At 49.8% G+C, this 14,592-nt stretch overlaps 2 protein-coding genes across 3 annotated transcripts in view; one reads left to right on the top strand and one right to left on the bottom strand.

Moving 5' to 3' along the window:
• The window catches only part of DPP7 (dipeptidyl peptidase 7), a 720,522-nt gene that overhangs the window by 386,792 nt on the left and 319,138 nt on the right, over positions 1-14,592 (top strand). The gene's annotated exons all lie outside the window — the stretch shown is intronic.
• LOC115472700 (kelch-like protein 9) overlaps positions 1-14,592 on the bottom strand; it is a 132,495-nt gene that overhangs the window by 3,663 nt on the left and 114,240 nt on the right. For both annotated transcript variants that reach the window (XM_030207061.1, XM_030207060.1), the window contains exon 3: positions 13,555-13,715. In XM_030207061.1, the coding sequence (XP_030062921.1) occupies positions 13,555-13,715 (161 nt within the window). The remainder of the gene's footprint in view (positions 1-13,554; positions 13,716-14,592) is intronic.

Below are 14,592 nucleotides of genomic sequence, written 5' to 3'. Positions count from 1 at the left end.
TTTTCCCTTCTTTCAAGATCAATAAGTTTTTGCTTAGACAAGAGACAGTCTGCATTACCTCATAAAACTTTCCTCAAAGCCATCAGTTCCCTTAACAGAGGCAGCCCTGGCCATTCTTGCTCCCTTTCTGCAATATACTACTACTACTATCTGACATTTCTAAAGCGCTGCTAGGGTTACGCAGCGCTGTACAATTTAACATAGAAAGACAATCCCTGCTCAAATATAAGTTCTCTGCCAGTCACAAAGTTCTATCTCTGCCAGTAGTCTATCATCAGCACTCTCCAGAGTAAGAGGGTGCACATGAAAAGAGCTTGCTCCGGTCTTGTGCGCCTGTGCCACACACAATCGTCCCTCTTACCTTTTTAATGCTCAATGCTAACAACATGCCTATATTTGCATACCATTAGCATTGAGCATTAGGAAGTTATTATGCCACACAGTTCGGGTGCTATTTTTCCAGCGCTGTAGTTATGAGCATCAGGGTCATTGTGTTTCTCCGAGGACAAGCAGGCTGCTTGTTCTCACGACTGGGTTGACGTCCACGGCAGCCCCCACCAACCGGAAAAAAACTTCACGGGCGGTCCCACACGCAGGGCACGCCCACCACGCATGCGTGGCCGTCTTCCCGCCCATGCGCGACCGCGGTATTTTCTTGTTTAGCGTACGCGTTCGCATAGTCTTTTTTCGTAAGAATTAAAAAAAAAAAAAAAAAGAGGTGTCCTTGTCGTTCTTAGCCGCGAGGGTGCTTCGTCGCGGCCTTGTGGCCGCGCGGTCGTTTCTTTTTCGGGTGTGCTTTTCACCGCCACCATCGACGACTTTGACCTCGCCGACACGATTTTTCCGTCGATGTCCTCGAAGGTCCCGAGCGGATTCAAAAAGTGTGGTCGGTGCGGCCGGCAGATCTCGCAGACTGATACCCATGCTTGGTGCCTCCAGTGCCTTGGCCCGGAGCATAATTCCAAGGCGTGCACCTTGTGTCTCGGCTTAAGGAAGCGGACACAGGTGGTGAGGCAAGTTCTTCGGGACTGTCTTTTTGGAACTTGCGCCGGCCCTTCGACGTCGACCTCGACGGCATCGGTGTCGACAGCCGGGTCTTCGGTGCCAGTACTGATGTCGACGAAATCGGCGCCGACTCTGGCACCGACCCCAGGAGTACAGGTACCGTTGGCCCGCCGGTGACGGCGGGGGTGAGCGGCCGCGCGGGCAGTCTGCCACGGCTACTCCCTCTACCCAGGGCCATCGGGACCGAACCCTGTCGGATCCGATTCCTCGAGGCCGGGGGGGTTCTACCTCCTCCTCGTCTCTTCCGCCGAGCGCCGATGACGGGCATCGAAAGAAAGCAAAGAAGCACCGTCATTGGTAGCCCACGGCGCACGGGACTGCCAGCTCCGGTACTTCGAGGGACAACTCGACGCCCAGGAAGCGGCAGTGCCGGGAGGAGCGTTCCCCCTCGGTTGAAGAGGTGTCGCTGCGTCAGTCCGCGGGTACTTCGGTACCGTCTCGTGGACCCGAGCAGCTTCCGGCATCGACACCCACACTGGCCCACCTGCCTTTCCTGACAGCGGGCCTCAACGAGTGCCTCCGAGCCATCCTTCCTGGGATCCTGGAAGGGCTGATGTGCCAGGCTCTGCTGGCACCGGGGGTGCTTGCGCCCCCGGCGGTGTTGATGGAGGCGCCGGTGTGCTCTGGCCCGATGCCGAGGCCTCCGACGCCGCTTGCGGCACCGGTTTCGACCGCCACACAGGTGGAGTCCCTGTCGATGGAGGGAGCTTCGTCCCCGCCAGCACGGGAGTCCACTGCTCGACACCATCATCGAGGACGTGGTTCCTCGCAGTCGAGACGGGCCCGGTTGAGGTCTGAGCTGAAAGAGCTCATGTCCGACACCGAGGAGGAGGAGGAGGAGGACCCCAGATATTTCTCCTCAGAGGAGTCTGTGGGCCTTCCCTCTGACCCCACTCCTTCACTGGAGAGGAAGCTCTTGCCCCCTGAGAGCCTCTCCTTTGCCTCCTTTGTCAGGGATATGTCTATTTGCATTCCCTTTCCCGTGGTCACTGTGGATGAGCCGAGGGCGGAGATGCTCGAAGTCCTCGACTATCCATCACCACCTAGAGAGTCTTCCACGGTGCCATTGCACAATGTCCTTAAGGAGACACTGCTTTGGAACTGGCTGAAGCCACTATCTAATCCCACCATCCCCAAGAAAGCGGAGTCCCAATACAGGATCCACTCAGACCCAGAGTTGATGCGGCCTCAATTGCCTCATGACTCGGCGGTCATGGACTGCTCTCAAGAGAACACGGAGTTCGAGGGATACCACCTCGGCGCCCCCTGGGCGGGAGTCTCGCACTCTGGACTCGTTTGGGAGGAAGGCCTACCAATCTTCCATGGTTGTGACCCGCATCCAGTCATACCAGCTCTACACGAGCATTCACATGCGGAACAACGTGAGGCAACTGGCGGACCTGGTCGACAAGCTCCCCCCGGAGCAGTCCAGGCCTTTTCAGGAGGTGGTCAGGCAGCTGAAGGCGTGCAGAAAGTTCCTGTCCAGGGGTATCTATGACACCTGTGATATGGCATCTCGAGCTGCGGCCCAAGGTATAGTGATGCGCAGACTCTCCTGGCTGCGTGCCTCTGACCTGGACAACCGCACCCAGCAGCGACTGGCGGATGTCCCTTGCCGGGGGGATAACATTTTCGGCGAGAAGGTCAAGCAGTTGGTGGACCAACTAAACCAGCGGGAAACCACCCTCGACAAGCTCTCCCACCGGGCGCCTTCAGCATCCACCTCTGCAGGTGGAAGTTTTTCCCGGGCCCGGCAGGCTGCACCCTACGCCTACAGCAAGCGTAGGTACACCCAGCCGGCCCGAAGGCCTCCTCAGGCACAGGGACAGTCCCAGCGCGCTCGTTCACGTCAACAGCGTGAGCATAAGCAGCCCCCTGCGCCTCCACAGTAAAAGCAGGGGACGGGCTTTTGACTGGATCCATGGGAACATAGCCGCCATCAAAGTGTCCGTGCCGGACGACCTGCCAGTCGGGGGGAGGTTGAAAGTTTTTCACCAAAGGTGGCCTCTTATAACCTCCGACCAGTGGGTTCTCCAAATAGTGCGGTGCGAATACACCCTGAATTTGGTCTCCACTCCACCAAATTGCCCACAGGGAGCCCAATCCTTCAGCTCCCATCAAAAGCAGGTACTTGCAGAGGAACTCTCCGCCCTTCTCAGCGCCAATGCGGTCGAGCCCGTGCCACCCGGGCAGGAAGGGCTGGGATTCTATTCCAGGTACTTCCTTGTGGAAAAGAAAACAGGGGGGATGCGCCCCATCCTAGACCTGAGAGGCCTGAACAAATATCTGGTGCGAGAAAAGTTCAGGATGCTTTCCTCGGGCACCCTTCTCCCAATGATTCAGAAAGAAGATTGGCGGGGGTCACGTGATGCCTGCTACCTAGAAGGCAGCAAAGAAGAGAGGCTCCGCAATCCTCCCATCTATATCAGCTAATAGTACCAGACTAACAGGCTGCGATTTGGGGGAGAGTCGTGGCTAGAGAAGAGGACTCACCTTGGCAGTCGATTGAGGGAGTCCCCCGCGAGGTATGCCCACCAGAGCCCCCAAAAAGTTGTCTAAAGCAACGAGTAACCGCATGGACAAAATGGCGGGGGAATCACCTAAGCAGGCAACACTGGTGATTCCAACAACAGACTGGGCGCAGGAGATCTCCCGGTCTGTATCGGCAGCACTGGAGGACAAATTAAACAAATTGCAGTCCGCTGTAGACGAAATAAATGAGAAGTTTGACTCACATACGACCCGCATCGCGGAGGTGGAACACCGGATCTCCGCCAGAGAAGAGGAGGCGCAGGCCGTTGCAGCGCAAGTCGCCACTCTTCAAAAGAATATCACGGAGTTGCAAGAGAAGGTAGAAGAGCATGAAAATCGGGCGCGACGAAATAATCTGCGGGTGATCGGGCTGCCTGAAACCGTGTCCGACAAAGGCCTGTATGACTTCTTTGTAAAATGGCTACCAAACCACTTAGGCCTGGCGGAACAGGAGGGCTATTTCTGCTGTGACAGAGCACACCGTATTGGAGCACGAGGCGAGGGGAACACAAGACCCCGGACGGCAATAGCCCATTTCATAAACTGGCAGGCGAAGGAGAGGATTTTAAAAGCGGCAAGAATGAAGGAAGCGCTCCTCTACGAGGGACATCGCTTGATGCTATTTAATGATTACTCCATGCGCGTGGCCCTAATGAGGAAGGCAATGGCGCCTATATGTACTGCTCTTTACAAAAAGGGGGTCAGATTCGCGCTGCTTTATCCGGCCAAGCTGAGGGTCTGGGTGGATGGGAAGACTCAGCTGATAAACGATGTGGCTGGAGCGAAGGTTTTTTTGGAAAAATGTAACCAGGAGAAGGCTGCAGAACACCCAGAGCCGGAATAGCAGAGAGCTGTGGACAGGGACGGTGAGGCATGATGCAGAGAGTGTTATCGCCATGCTGACAAGGGGACTGCGGACATTCTGCCTGGCTTCGAGAGGCTAAGAAGTGAACAATGTCTACTGATATAGCAGGAAGCCAGAGCACAACCTATACTCAAGACATAACGGAGTGGGGACCAGCGCAGTACCTGAGAGAAAATGCTTATCTGATCATCTCTGTGAATATGTTTCTGTTTTTCCCTTTTGGGGTTTGTTGGGCAGTTATGAGACAGTCACAGTTTTAGAAAGGGGGGAAGCAGAAACAAAAACAAAAAAAAAAAAAAAAAAAAGTATGGTTTGGTATTGTTTTGAATTAAACTAGTTAGGGTGGGGGGAGGGGTTGGATGTCCTTTCTTTAAGCTGTTGTGGGTAGGTGAAGGATGTGGGGAAGTACTTTGGGAGGGAGAGGGGATAGACAGGAGATGGGGGGTAGGAGGGAGCGAGGGAGGGAGGAGGGTGGGGAGAGGAATGAGTGTGTGTGTGATTGGTGTGTGGAAGTGAGTGGAAGAGGGGTGGGCAGGGGGGGAGTAAAGGGAACACAAAATGGAACTAAGATTCAGGCTCTGATCCAAGGAGGAGGGGGACGGAGAGGAGTGTGGGAGAGAAATGGAAGGTCTCTGAAGGGGCGGCGAGAGGGAATTCACTGGCTTAGCTGGGAGGCCAGTGAATGGAATACTAACATAATGATAACAAGGAATCCCAACTATGGTGCCAATGGTTAATCTGAAAGTGGTCACTCTTAAGGTAGACGGGCTTCATTCTCCGGTTAAGAGAACGAAAGTGCTCTCCTGGCTGAAAAGGGAGAGATCCGACATAGCTTTCCTCCAGGAGACACACTTGAACATAACAGAACACCAAAAACTCCGGAGGAGTTGGGTAGGAGAGGTAGAATATGCTTCATACAACTCTAGGCAAAGGGGGGTGGCTATTTTGATACATAAGCAACTGCCCTTTAAAACACAGAAAGTGATTGCGGATAAGGAGGGTCGATATGTGCTGGTACTGGGAGACCTCTGGGGACAGAGTATCTTACTGTGTAACATTTATGGACCCAACATTTACTCCCATAGATTCTTCTCAGAGTTAGTGGCTAAAGTGGTGCCCTTCCCGGACTGTCACATAGTGATGGGGGGAGACTTTAACTGTGTAGCGGACCAGACGGTGGATTGTAAACCCAGGAAGCTAAGGGGGGGGAATTGGGGGAGCAGAGGGGTAAATTTTTTATCATCCCAGCTAGGGCTGGTGGATATATGGAGACTTTTGCACCCACACGATAGCGAATTTACCTTCTATTCCCACCCGCATAACACCTACTCCCGGATTGATTATCTGCTTACCACACCATCTCTGCTTTCTAGGTCCTCTGGGGTTCACATAGTGGATTGCGCCCTTAGTGATCACTCAGCAGTTACTATGACAATATCTTTTGCAGGGGGAAGGGAAGAGAGGGTGTGGAAGTTTCATCCTTCACTGTATCATGACAAAGAATTCAGGGAATACATACGAACTAAGTGGATAGATTATCAAACATATAATCAAACAACGGATGTAGATGTTGGCATGTATTGGGAAGCATCGAAAGCGGTGATGAGGGGTCACATAATAGCTTACACCGCGGGGAAAAAGAAGGAAAGAGAGGCAGACCTGCTGAGACTGTCTAGTGAATACCATCAATTGAGAAGAACACATATAGGTACTATGAATGCAAGAGATCGCTCACGCTTATTAGAGGTTAGACACCAGATAGACGACATCTTGAATCAGAGGGCGCAACGGGATATATACTTCCAACGTTTTAAACTATTCAAATGGGGGAATAAAGCTGGGAAACTACTGGCAACACTGGTCAGGCCATATCGTAAAAGGCAAACCATTACAGCTATCAGGGATGAGGCAGGGATAGAACACACCACAGATAAACATATTACACAACAATTCGTCACCTATTACAGCTCCTTATACGGGGCAAGAGGGTTTGACTCCGAAGCATGCGAGGGGTTCTTTCAAGATATTTGCATACCTACACTTACACATGACCAATTACAAACCCTTAATGGTCCTATAGTGGAACAAGAGATCAGACAAGCCATCAAGTCTTTAAAGCTGACCAAGGCGCCAGGACCAGATGGCTATGGCCCAGAATATTATCGAATAATGGTGGACTTGGTGGCGGGCCCCCTGGGAGATTGGTTCAATGGGATTGTGGAGAACAACTTACCTATACAAAACAATATGGCCCATATAGTACTAATACCAAAGCCGGGCAAAGACTTAAATCAGGTGGGCTCATACCGACCCATTTCGCTGCTAAATCAGGATATTAAAATCCTGGCTGCCATAATGGCTCGGCGAATGAACGGGGTGATCTGTTCCTTGGTTCATGAGGACCAGGTGGGATTTGTCCCGGGAAGGCATGCCTCGATGAATATTATGAGAGCCCTCCTGGCTATACAGGAATGTAGGGGCAGAGGGGGCCTGGAAGGGATTGTGGGGTTGGATATGGAAAAAGCGTTCGACAGCATTTCATGGCAGTATTTGTTTTGGGTCCTGAACCGTTATGGCATATCAGGGGCATACATATCTTGGATTAAAGCGCTTTACACCCTCCCTGTGGCCAGATTGCTGCTCAATGGCACACTTACAGAGAGTTTCCCCTTACAACGGGGAACCCGGCAGGGATGCCCCTTGTCACCGCTTCTTTTCTTGCTAGCTATAGAACCGTTAGCAATAACAATCAGGGAAACAAGGGCCATGAGGGGGATTAGGGTGGGCAGAAGGGAATTTAGAGTAAATCTATTTGCAGATGACATCTTAGTATACCTGGCTAATGGGCCTAGGGATCTCCCCCGGGTGCTGGCAATAATAGGTGATTTCGGGGATATATCGGGGCTGCGGGTCAACTGTTTAAAATCAGAGGTGCTCCCGTTATCAGGAAGCACTACAGACCCGGGCTGGTCGGGATTGCCAATACCCCTAGCACGAGGAGCTATGAGATATCTGGGAATCTTTCTTAGTGTTAATACATTGATATTCTACAAAAAGAATGTGGTCGATATAATAGAAAATATCAGGAAGCTGTGTGACAGATGGAAGCACTTGCCGCTTTCCCTGATGGGCAGAATAGCCCTAGTTAAAATGGTTTTGCTGCCAAAGATCTTATACCCATTACAAGCGGCTCCCATATGGCTGTTAAGGAGAGACGAACGTTTATACCGATCTATCATACGTTCCTTCATTTGGCAGGGGAGGGGAGCACGGATAGGGCACCAGAAGCTCTCTCTGAGTAAGAACGAGGGAGGCCTGGCACTGCCTGAACTACGCCTATATAACGTGGCGGCACTTATGCGAATTATTTTTGAGGGAATGACGGGTACTTATCGGTTTTTGCCGAGCGGAGGACTGGAGGATTGGAGTGCCCCATGGTCATTCATAAATCTTATACATATGAGGCCTAGTAATATATATGACACAGCAGGGAGATTGACCTTTTTGCAACCTCTGCGGAGGGCGTGGGCATGGTGGAGAGGGCATCAGAACCGAGCACCAGAGGCATCTCCCTTCCTGGGGTTGGTGGGCAATGCAGATTTCCCGGCAGGCCTAGGATATTCTATATTTGACAAGTGGAAGGAGAAGGGATGTGTGATGCTGATCCATCTCATGGCACAAGGGCAGGAACAGTTAGAATCCTTTGATCAGCTGAAGGAGAGGTGGGATTTCCCCAATAAGCATTTACTACAATATCTTCAAGCACGGCATTATCACACTTCTTTACAACGGATACACGGAGATCGATGGCTGTGGGGGCCAATGGACAAGATTTTATTGAGTATACCGTACAAGGCGAACAGCCTATCCACATGGTATAAAATATTGCAGATGCATAGGCCTCTGGGAGGGATGGAAAGATTGATGGACCAGTGGAACAGAGAGTTGAATAGAAACTACACGATAAAAGAATTTAGTAAGCTTTTTTCCAATATCTATGATATGGTTAAAGTAGCAAACCTGCAAGAAACCCAATACAGGATATTGCACCGAGCATACATTACAAAGGCTAAGGGGGCAGTCATGGGACTCTGGGGAGAGGGTCAATGCACCAAATGCCAGACAGGGTGGGGGACTTTTATTCATTCCTTTTTAGAATGCCCGTCTCTTTCACTGTGGAATCAGGCATTTCAGGTGATTAAACAAGTCACAAATAGACAAATAGAGTGGGATTATGCAACCTTACTGTTGGGAGACCAAGACCTTCTGATTGCCCAGGGCCTTCCTAAGTCACATAGGAGATTTATATATACATCCCTCTTATTGATCAAAAAGACCATTCTACAATTTTGGATACAACCAGACCACCCCCCGGTAGAAGTGTGGTACAATAAAATGAGAATGGTGGGCGAGAACGAGTGCCGTATCTATGCCACCTCAGCAAAGCTTGCTATCAGGCAATATCGTGGTCTGTGGACAGCCTGTTTAAAAGTGCTACCTTTACAGGGCAATGAGGGAGGGGGGGGGGGGGGAAGGGAATGGGAGGGTATGAGGGGAGCGTTTGGGATAGCTGTTGAGTTCTGGAGTGGGATAAAGTGCTGAGTGTGTAGTATGATTGGGGAAGGGGAATAAAACAGAAAATGCAGTGTGTAGTGCGAACCAGGCCAATGATTTATGGTTAGATGTTTTGTAAGCTTCAAAATGGAGTCTTTATGTGTTACTGTACATACATAACTGGAAGTTTTGGATATGTCTGAGTGAGCACTGCTGTACTGTGTTAATAAAAATAAATATAAAAAAAAAAAGAAAGAAGATTGGCTATGTTCCCTGGATTTAAAGGACGCTTATACTCACATCCCGATACTGCCAGCTCACAGACAGTATCTCCGATTCCGTCTGGGGACACGGCACTTTCAGTATTGTGTGCTGCCCTTTGGGCTCGCCTCTGCACCATGGGTGTTCACGAAGTGTCTCGTGGTGGTTGCGGCGTATCTACGCAAGCTGGAGGTGCACGTGTTCCCGTATCTCGACGATTGGCTGGTCAAGAGCACCTCAGAGGCAGGAGCTCTTCGGTCCATGCGGTGCACTATTCACCTTCTGGAGCTGCTGGAGTTTGTGATAAATTACCCGAAGTCCCATCTCCAGCCAGTCCAATCTCTGGAATTCATAGGAGCTCTGCTGAATTCTCAGATGGCTCGGGCCTTTCTTCCCGAAGCAAGGGCGCAGAATCTTCTGTCCCTCGCTTCCCAGACCAGAGCGTCTCAGCAGGTCACAGCTCGGCAGATATTGAGACTCCTGGGCCATATGGCCTCCACGGTTCATGTGACTCCCATGGCTCGCCTTCACATGAGATCTGCTCAATGGACCCTAGCTTCCCAGTGGTGCCAAGCTACCGGGAATCTAGATGTCATCCGCCTGTCTGTCAGTTGCCGCAATTCGCTGCACTGGTGGACGATTCGGACCAATTTGACCCTGGGACGTCCATTCCAAATTCCGCAGCCCATGAAGGTGCTGACGACGGATGCATCTCGCCTGGGGTAGGGAGCTCATGTCGATGGGCTCCACACCCAGGGACTGTGGTCCCTCCAGGAACAAGATCTTCAGATCAACCTCCTGGAGCTCCGAACGGTCTGTAACGCACTGAAGGCCTTCAGAGATCGGCTGTCCTACCAAATCATCCAAATTTGGACAATCAGGTTGCAATGTATTATATCAAGAAGCAGGGGGGCACCGGATCTCGCCCCCTGTGTCAGGAAGCCGTCAGGATGTGGCGTTGGGCTTGCCAGTTCGGCATGCTTCTCCAAGCCACATACCTGGCAGGCGTAAACAACAGACTGGCTGACAGGCTGAGCAGAGTCATGCAACCGCACGACTGGTCGCTCCATTCCAGAGTGGTACGCAAGATCTTCCGAGAATGGGGCACCCCCTAGGTGGACCTTTTCGCTTCTCAGACCAACCACAAGCTGCCTCTGTTCTGTTCCAGACTACAGGCACACGGCAGACTAGCGTCGGATGCCTTTCTCCTCCATTGGGGGACCGGCCTCCTGTATGCTTATCCTCCCATACCTTTGGTGGGGAAGACCTTGCTGAAGCTCAAGCAAGACCACGGCACCATGATTCTGATAGCGCCTTTTTGGCCCCATCAGATCTGGTTCCCTCTACTTCTGGAGTTGTCCTACGAAGAACCGTGGAGATTGGAGTGTTTTCCGACTCATTTCGCAGAACGACGGAGCGCTTCTGCACCCCAAACTTCAGTCTCTGGCTCTCACGGCCTGGATGTTGAGGGCGTAGATTTTGCTTCGTTGGGTTTGTCTGAGGGTGTCTCCCACGTCTTGCTTGCCTCTAGAAAGGATTCCACTAAAAAGAGTTACTTTTTCAAATGGAGGAGGTTTGTCGTTTGGTGTGAGAGCAAGGCCCTAGAACCTCACTCTTGTCCTGCACAGAACCTGCTTGAATACCTTCTGCACTTATCAGAGTCTGGTCTCAAGACCAACTCAGTAAGGAATCACCTTAGTGCGATTAGTGCTTACCATCATCGTGTAGAGGGTAAAGCCATCTCTGGAGAGCCTTTAGTCGTTTGAATTATGAGAGGCTTGCTTTTGTCAAGGCCTCCTGTCAAGCCTCCTGCAGTGTCATGGGATCTCAACGTCGTCCTTACCCAGCTGATGAAACCTCCTTTTGAGCCACTGAATTCTTGCCATCTGAAGTACCTGACCTGGAAGGTCATTTTCTTGGTGGCAGTTACTTCAGCTCGTAGAGTCAGTGAACTTCAAGCCCTGGTAGCTCATGCTCCTTATACAAAATTTCATCATAACAGAGTAGTACTCTGCACTCACCCTAAGTTCTTGCCAAAGGTGGTGTCGGAGTTCCATCTTAACCAGTCAATTGTCTTGCCAACATTCTTTCCCAGACCGCATACCCGCCCTGCTGAACGTCAGTTGCACACATTGGACTGCAAGCGAGCGTTGGCCTTCTATCTGGAGCGGACACAGCCCCACAGACAGTCCGCCCAATTGTTTATTTCTTTTGACCCCAATAGGAAGGGGGTCGCTGTCGGGAAACGCACCATCTCCAATTGGCTAGCAGATTGCATTTCCTTCACCTACGCCCAGGCTGGGCTGGCTCTTGAGGGTCATGTCACGGCTCATAGTGTTAGAGCCATGGCAGCGTCAGTGGCCCACTTGAAGTCAGCCACTATTGAAGAGATTTGCAAGGCTGCGACGTGGTCATCAGTCCACACATTCACATCACATTACTGCCTCCAGCAGGATACCCGACGCGACAGTCGGTTCGGGCAGTCGGTGCTGCAGAATCTGTTTGGGGTTTGAATCCAACTCCACCCTCCAGGGCCCGATTTTATTCTGTTCAGGCTGCACTCTCAGTTAGTTGTTCTTCGTAGGTCAATTTCTGTTATGCCCTCGCCGTTGCGAGGTTCAATTGACCTGGGTTCTTGTTTTGAGTGAACCTGAGAGCTAGGGATACCCCAGTTGTGAGAACAAGCAGCCTGCTTGTCCTCGGTGAAAGCGAATGATACATACCTTAGCAGATGTTCTCCGAGGACCGCAGGCTGATTGTTCTCACCTACCCTCCCTCCTCCCCTTTGGAGTTGCGTTTTGCTCATTCCTTTGCTTGTCATTCAACTGAGCGGGAAGGGTCGCACACGGGCGGGAAGATGGCCGCGCATGCGCGGTGGGCGTGCCCTGCGTGCGGGACTGCCCGCAAAGTTTTTTTCCGGTTGGTGGGGGCTGCCATGGACGTCAACCCAGTCGTGAGAACAATCAGCCTGCTGTCCTCGGAGAACACCTGCTACAGGTATGTATCATTCGCTTTGCTGCCTGGCTAATGTGGTAGCAGGTAAACGTCCTGTAACTGATAGACCATGGATACTCATTTTCCTCCTTACAGAGACAGATGATAGTTTAGCACTTCCCTGTTGCAGGTACATGGATCACAGCATCCTTTAGTTTGTCACAAAATACACTTTTTGATTAGTTGGGAGGCATCAGGTCCAATGGCTCTCTGGTGCTCTGAGCCCAAGGAGCAAACATTAAGTCTAAAAACTGAATTTGGGTTGTTTGCTTACGACCTCCACCTGGGCAGATTACCTATCTGACTCTTGAGAGGTCAAGAAAAAGAAATTCATATACACACAAATTACTGTATGTTGTTAGATAGCAAAGGCCTCTGCAGAGTAGTCACAGAGTCCACTTAGCAGTGGAATTATATTGGACTGGATCCTAGGTTTAAACTAGTTCACCCAACATGGCCTTAGGGGCGAATGGAAACTGTAAAATATACATGTTGGTATTAGTGAACAAACTTAAGTTCAAACCATAAGGAAACAAATATTAAACATTAAAAGTAAAGTAAGAATATATACATAACATTTTTTTTTAATGGACCAAAACATGGTGAGGCAAAAAAAAAAAAAAAACCCCTACAGATTTTTACAGTTTTCTTAGCAACAGCTTTGAATGTGAACAAGAAATTTTATGGACTTATTTAGTCATCATACTTACATATTACTATTAAACAACATTTAATTATCTTAAGCTATGTTGATGTCACTGACATTTTAGCATTCCTACCTAGTGATTTTTGCGCATTAAAAATGCTCATGCTAAAACAGTAAAATAACGTCATTAAAATAATACAATAACAATGTGTCAGAATTTTGCAGTTACTATGGATGCTCAAAGTGTCCACCCCCAGCTTTAATAAAGGCCTTCAGTCACTTTGGGAAGTTTTTAACAGCCTTGTTGATTGGTCCCTGCTTCAGATATTAGCTACATGGCAAAAGTTACAAATCTGTTTTGCTTAACAGAAACTCTTGCCCTATTTCATTCCTTTGTCCTTGCATTTAACCCTTGATACTCATCTCTAGACAGGGAGATCCTATTCTTATAAATGCTTTCAGAGTCATCAGGGTCTGTGAGTTGCAATGTTGAAACATGAACAGCTTAATATACTATTGAAACTTAGTATCACAAAGAAATTAAAATAGGATTCTTTAAAATTAGAGGCGGGTAGCATTTGCAGAATATAAAACGCATATTCACAAATGTTAAGCCTATTACAAATTGTTCACCTACAGAATTAAATGTTCGTCCTCCAATGCAGAAAATTTTCTCTCCTATTGTTGCCATTCCATGGTCACAGCGGGCAAAAGTCATAGCCCGGTTGCTGACCCATCGTCGTAGACGAGGTAAATAGGTGTTTAAGTCATTTATTGTTTTCCCTGCAGTAAATCCTCCTAAAAAGAAGAAAATTCCAACACAGCCATGAGTTCTGGGTCAATTAAAAATTTGGAAACTATATAAATTATGTTTCAGAATAGAAGCACATTTCAAAATTCCATTACTGAGGGAGCAATCTTCAAATCGAACACACTGGGACAAAAGCCCAGTTGCACCAGTTTTTAAAGAGAAAGTATGCTTGTCCTTTTGCTTCAAAGTTGGTGTTGGTAGAAAATACCTACAAACACACACTTGCACCTGTTTTTTATGCTGGTACCTTTATTTTTGTTTAACATGAAACAACTTGCTTATAGTTGAAAATGTAATCTGTGTGTGTCATTTTTCTCTCCCAAACTTAACTCACCTCTAGAAACATCTCTTCTCTATAGTTGAACATAATTATTTTACACATGTAGACAAAAACAAAATTAATCAGAAATACAAAGACAAAATAATCATTTTAACAATCTCTATATAATAATTTGTCAGTCTGCCTCCCTGGATGGCTGGCTAGCTGGGTTCGTAACAGCATGCAAATGAGCTTATATCAGCTCGCCTCCAGCGTTCCCTTCACTCTCAGTGTCCCGCCCTCGTGGAAAGACGAAATGACATCAGAGGAGGGTGGGAAGGCTGGAGGTTGCACGAGCTGAGCCTGCCACCGCTGCGACCTGAGGGAAGGAAAGGGAAGGCTGGAGGCGACACGAGCCGAGCCTGCTGCCGCTGCGACCTGAGGGAAAGAAAGGGAAGGCTGGAGGCGACACGAGCCGAGCCTGCTGCCGCTGCGACCTGAGGGAAGGAAAGGGAAGGCTGGAGGTGACACGAGCCGAGCCTGCTGCCGCTGCGACCTGAGGTAAAAGGAAAGTTTTAAAGGCAGGGCGGCAGGAAGGAAAAGAG

This window comes from Microcaecilia unicolor, chromosome 6 (genome assembly GCF_901765095.1).
Source record: "Microcaecilia unicolor chromosome 6, aMicUni1.1, whole genome shotgun sequence".
In the NCBI taxonomy this organism is placed as follows: domain Eukaryota; kingdom Metazoa; phylum Chordata; class Amphibia; order Gymnophiona; family Siphonopidae; genus Microcaecilia; species Microcaecilia unicolor.
The sequence above is the reverse complement of the archived record's forward strand: the minus strand, read 5'-3'. Positions and strand labels throughout refer to the sequence as shown.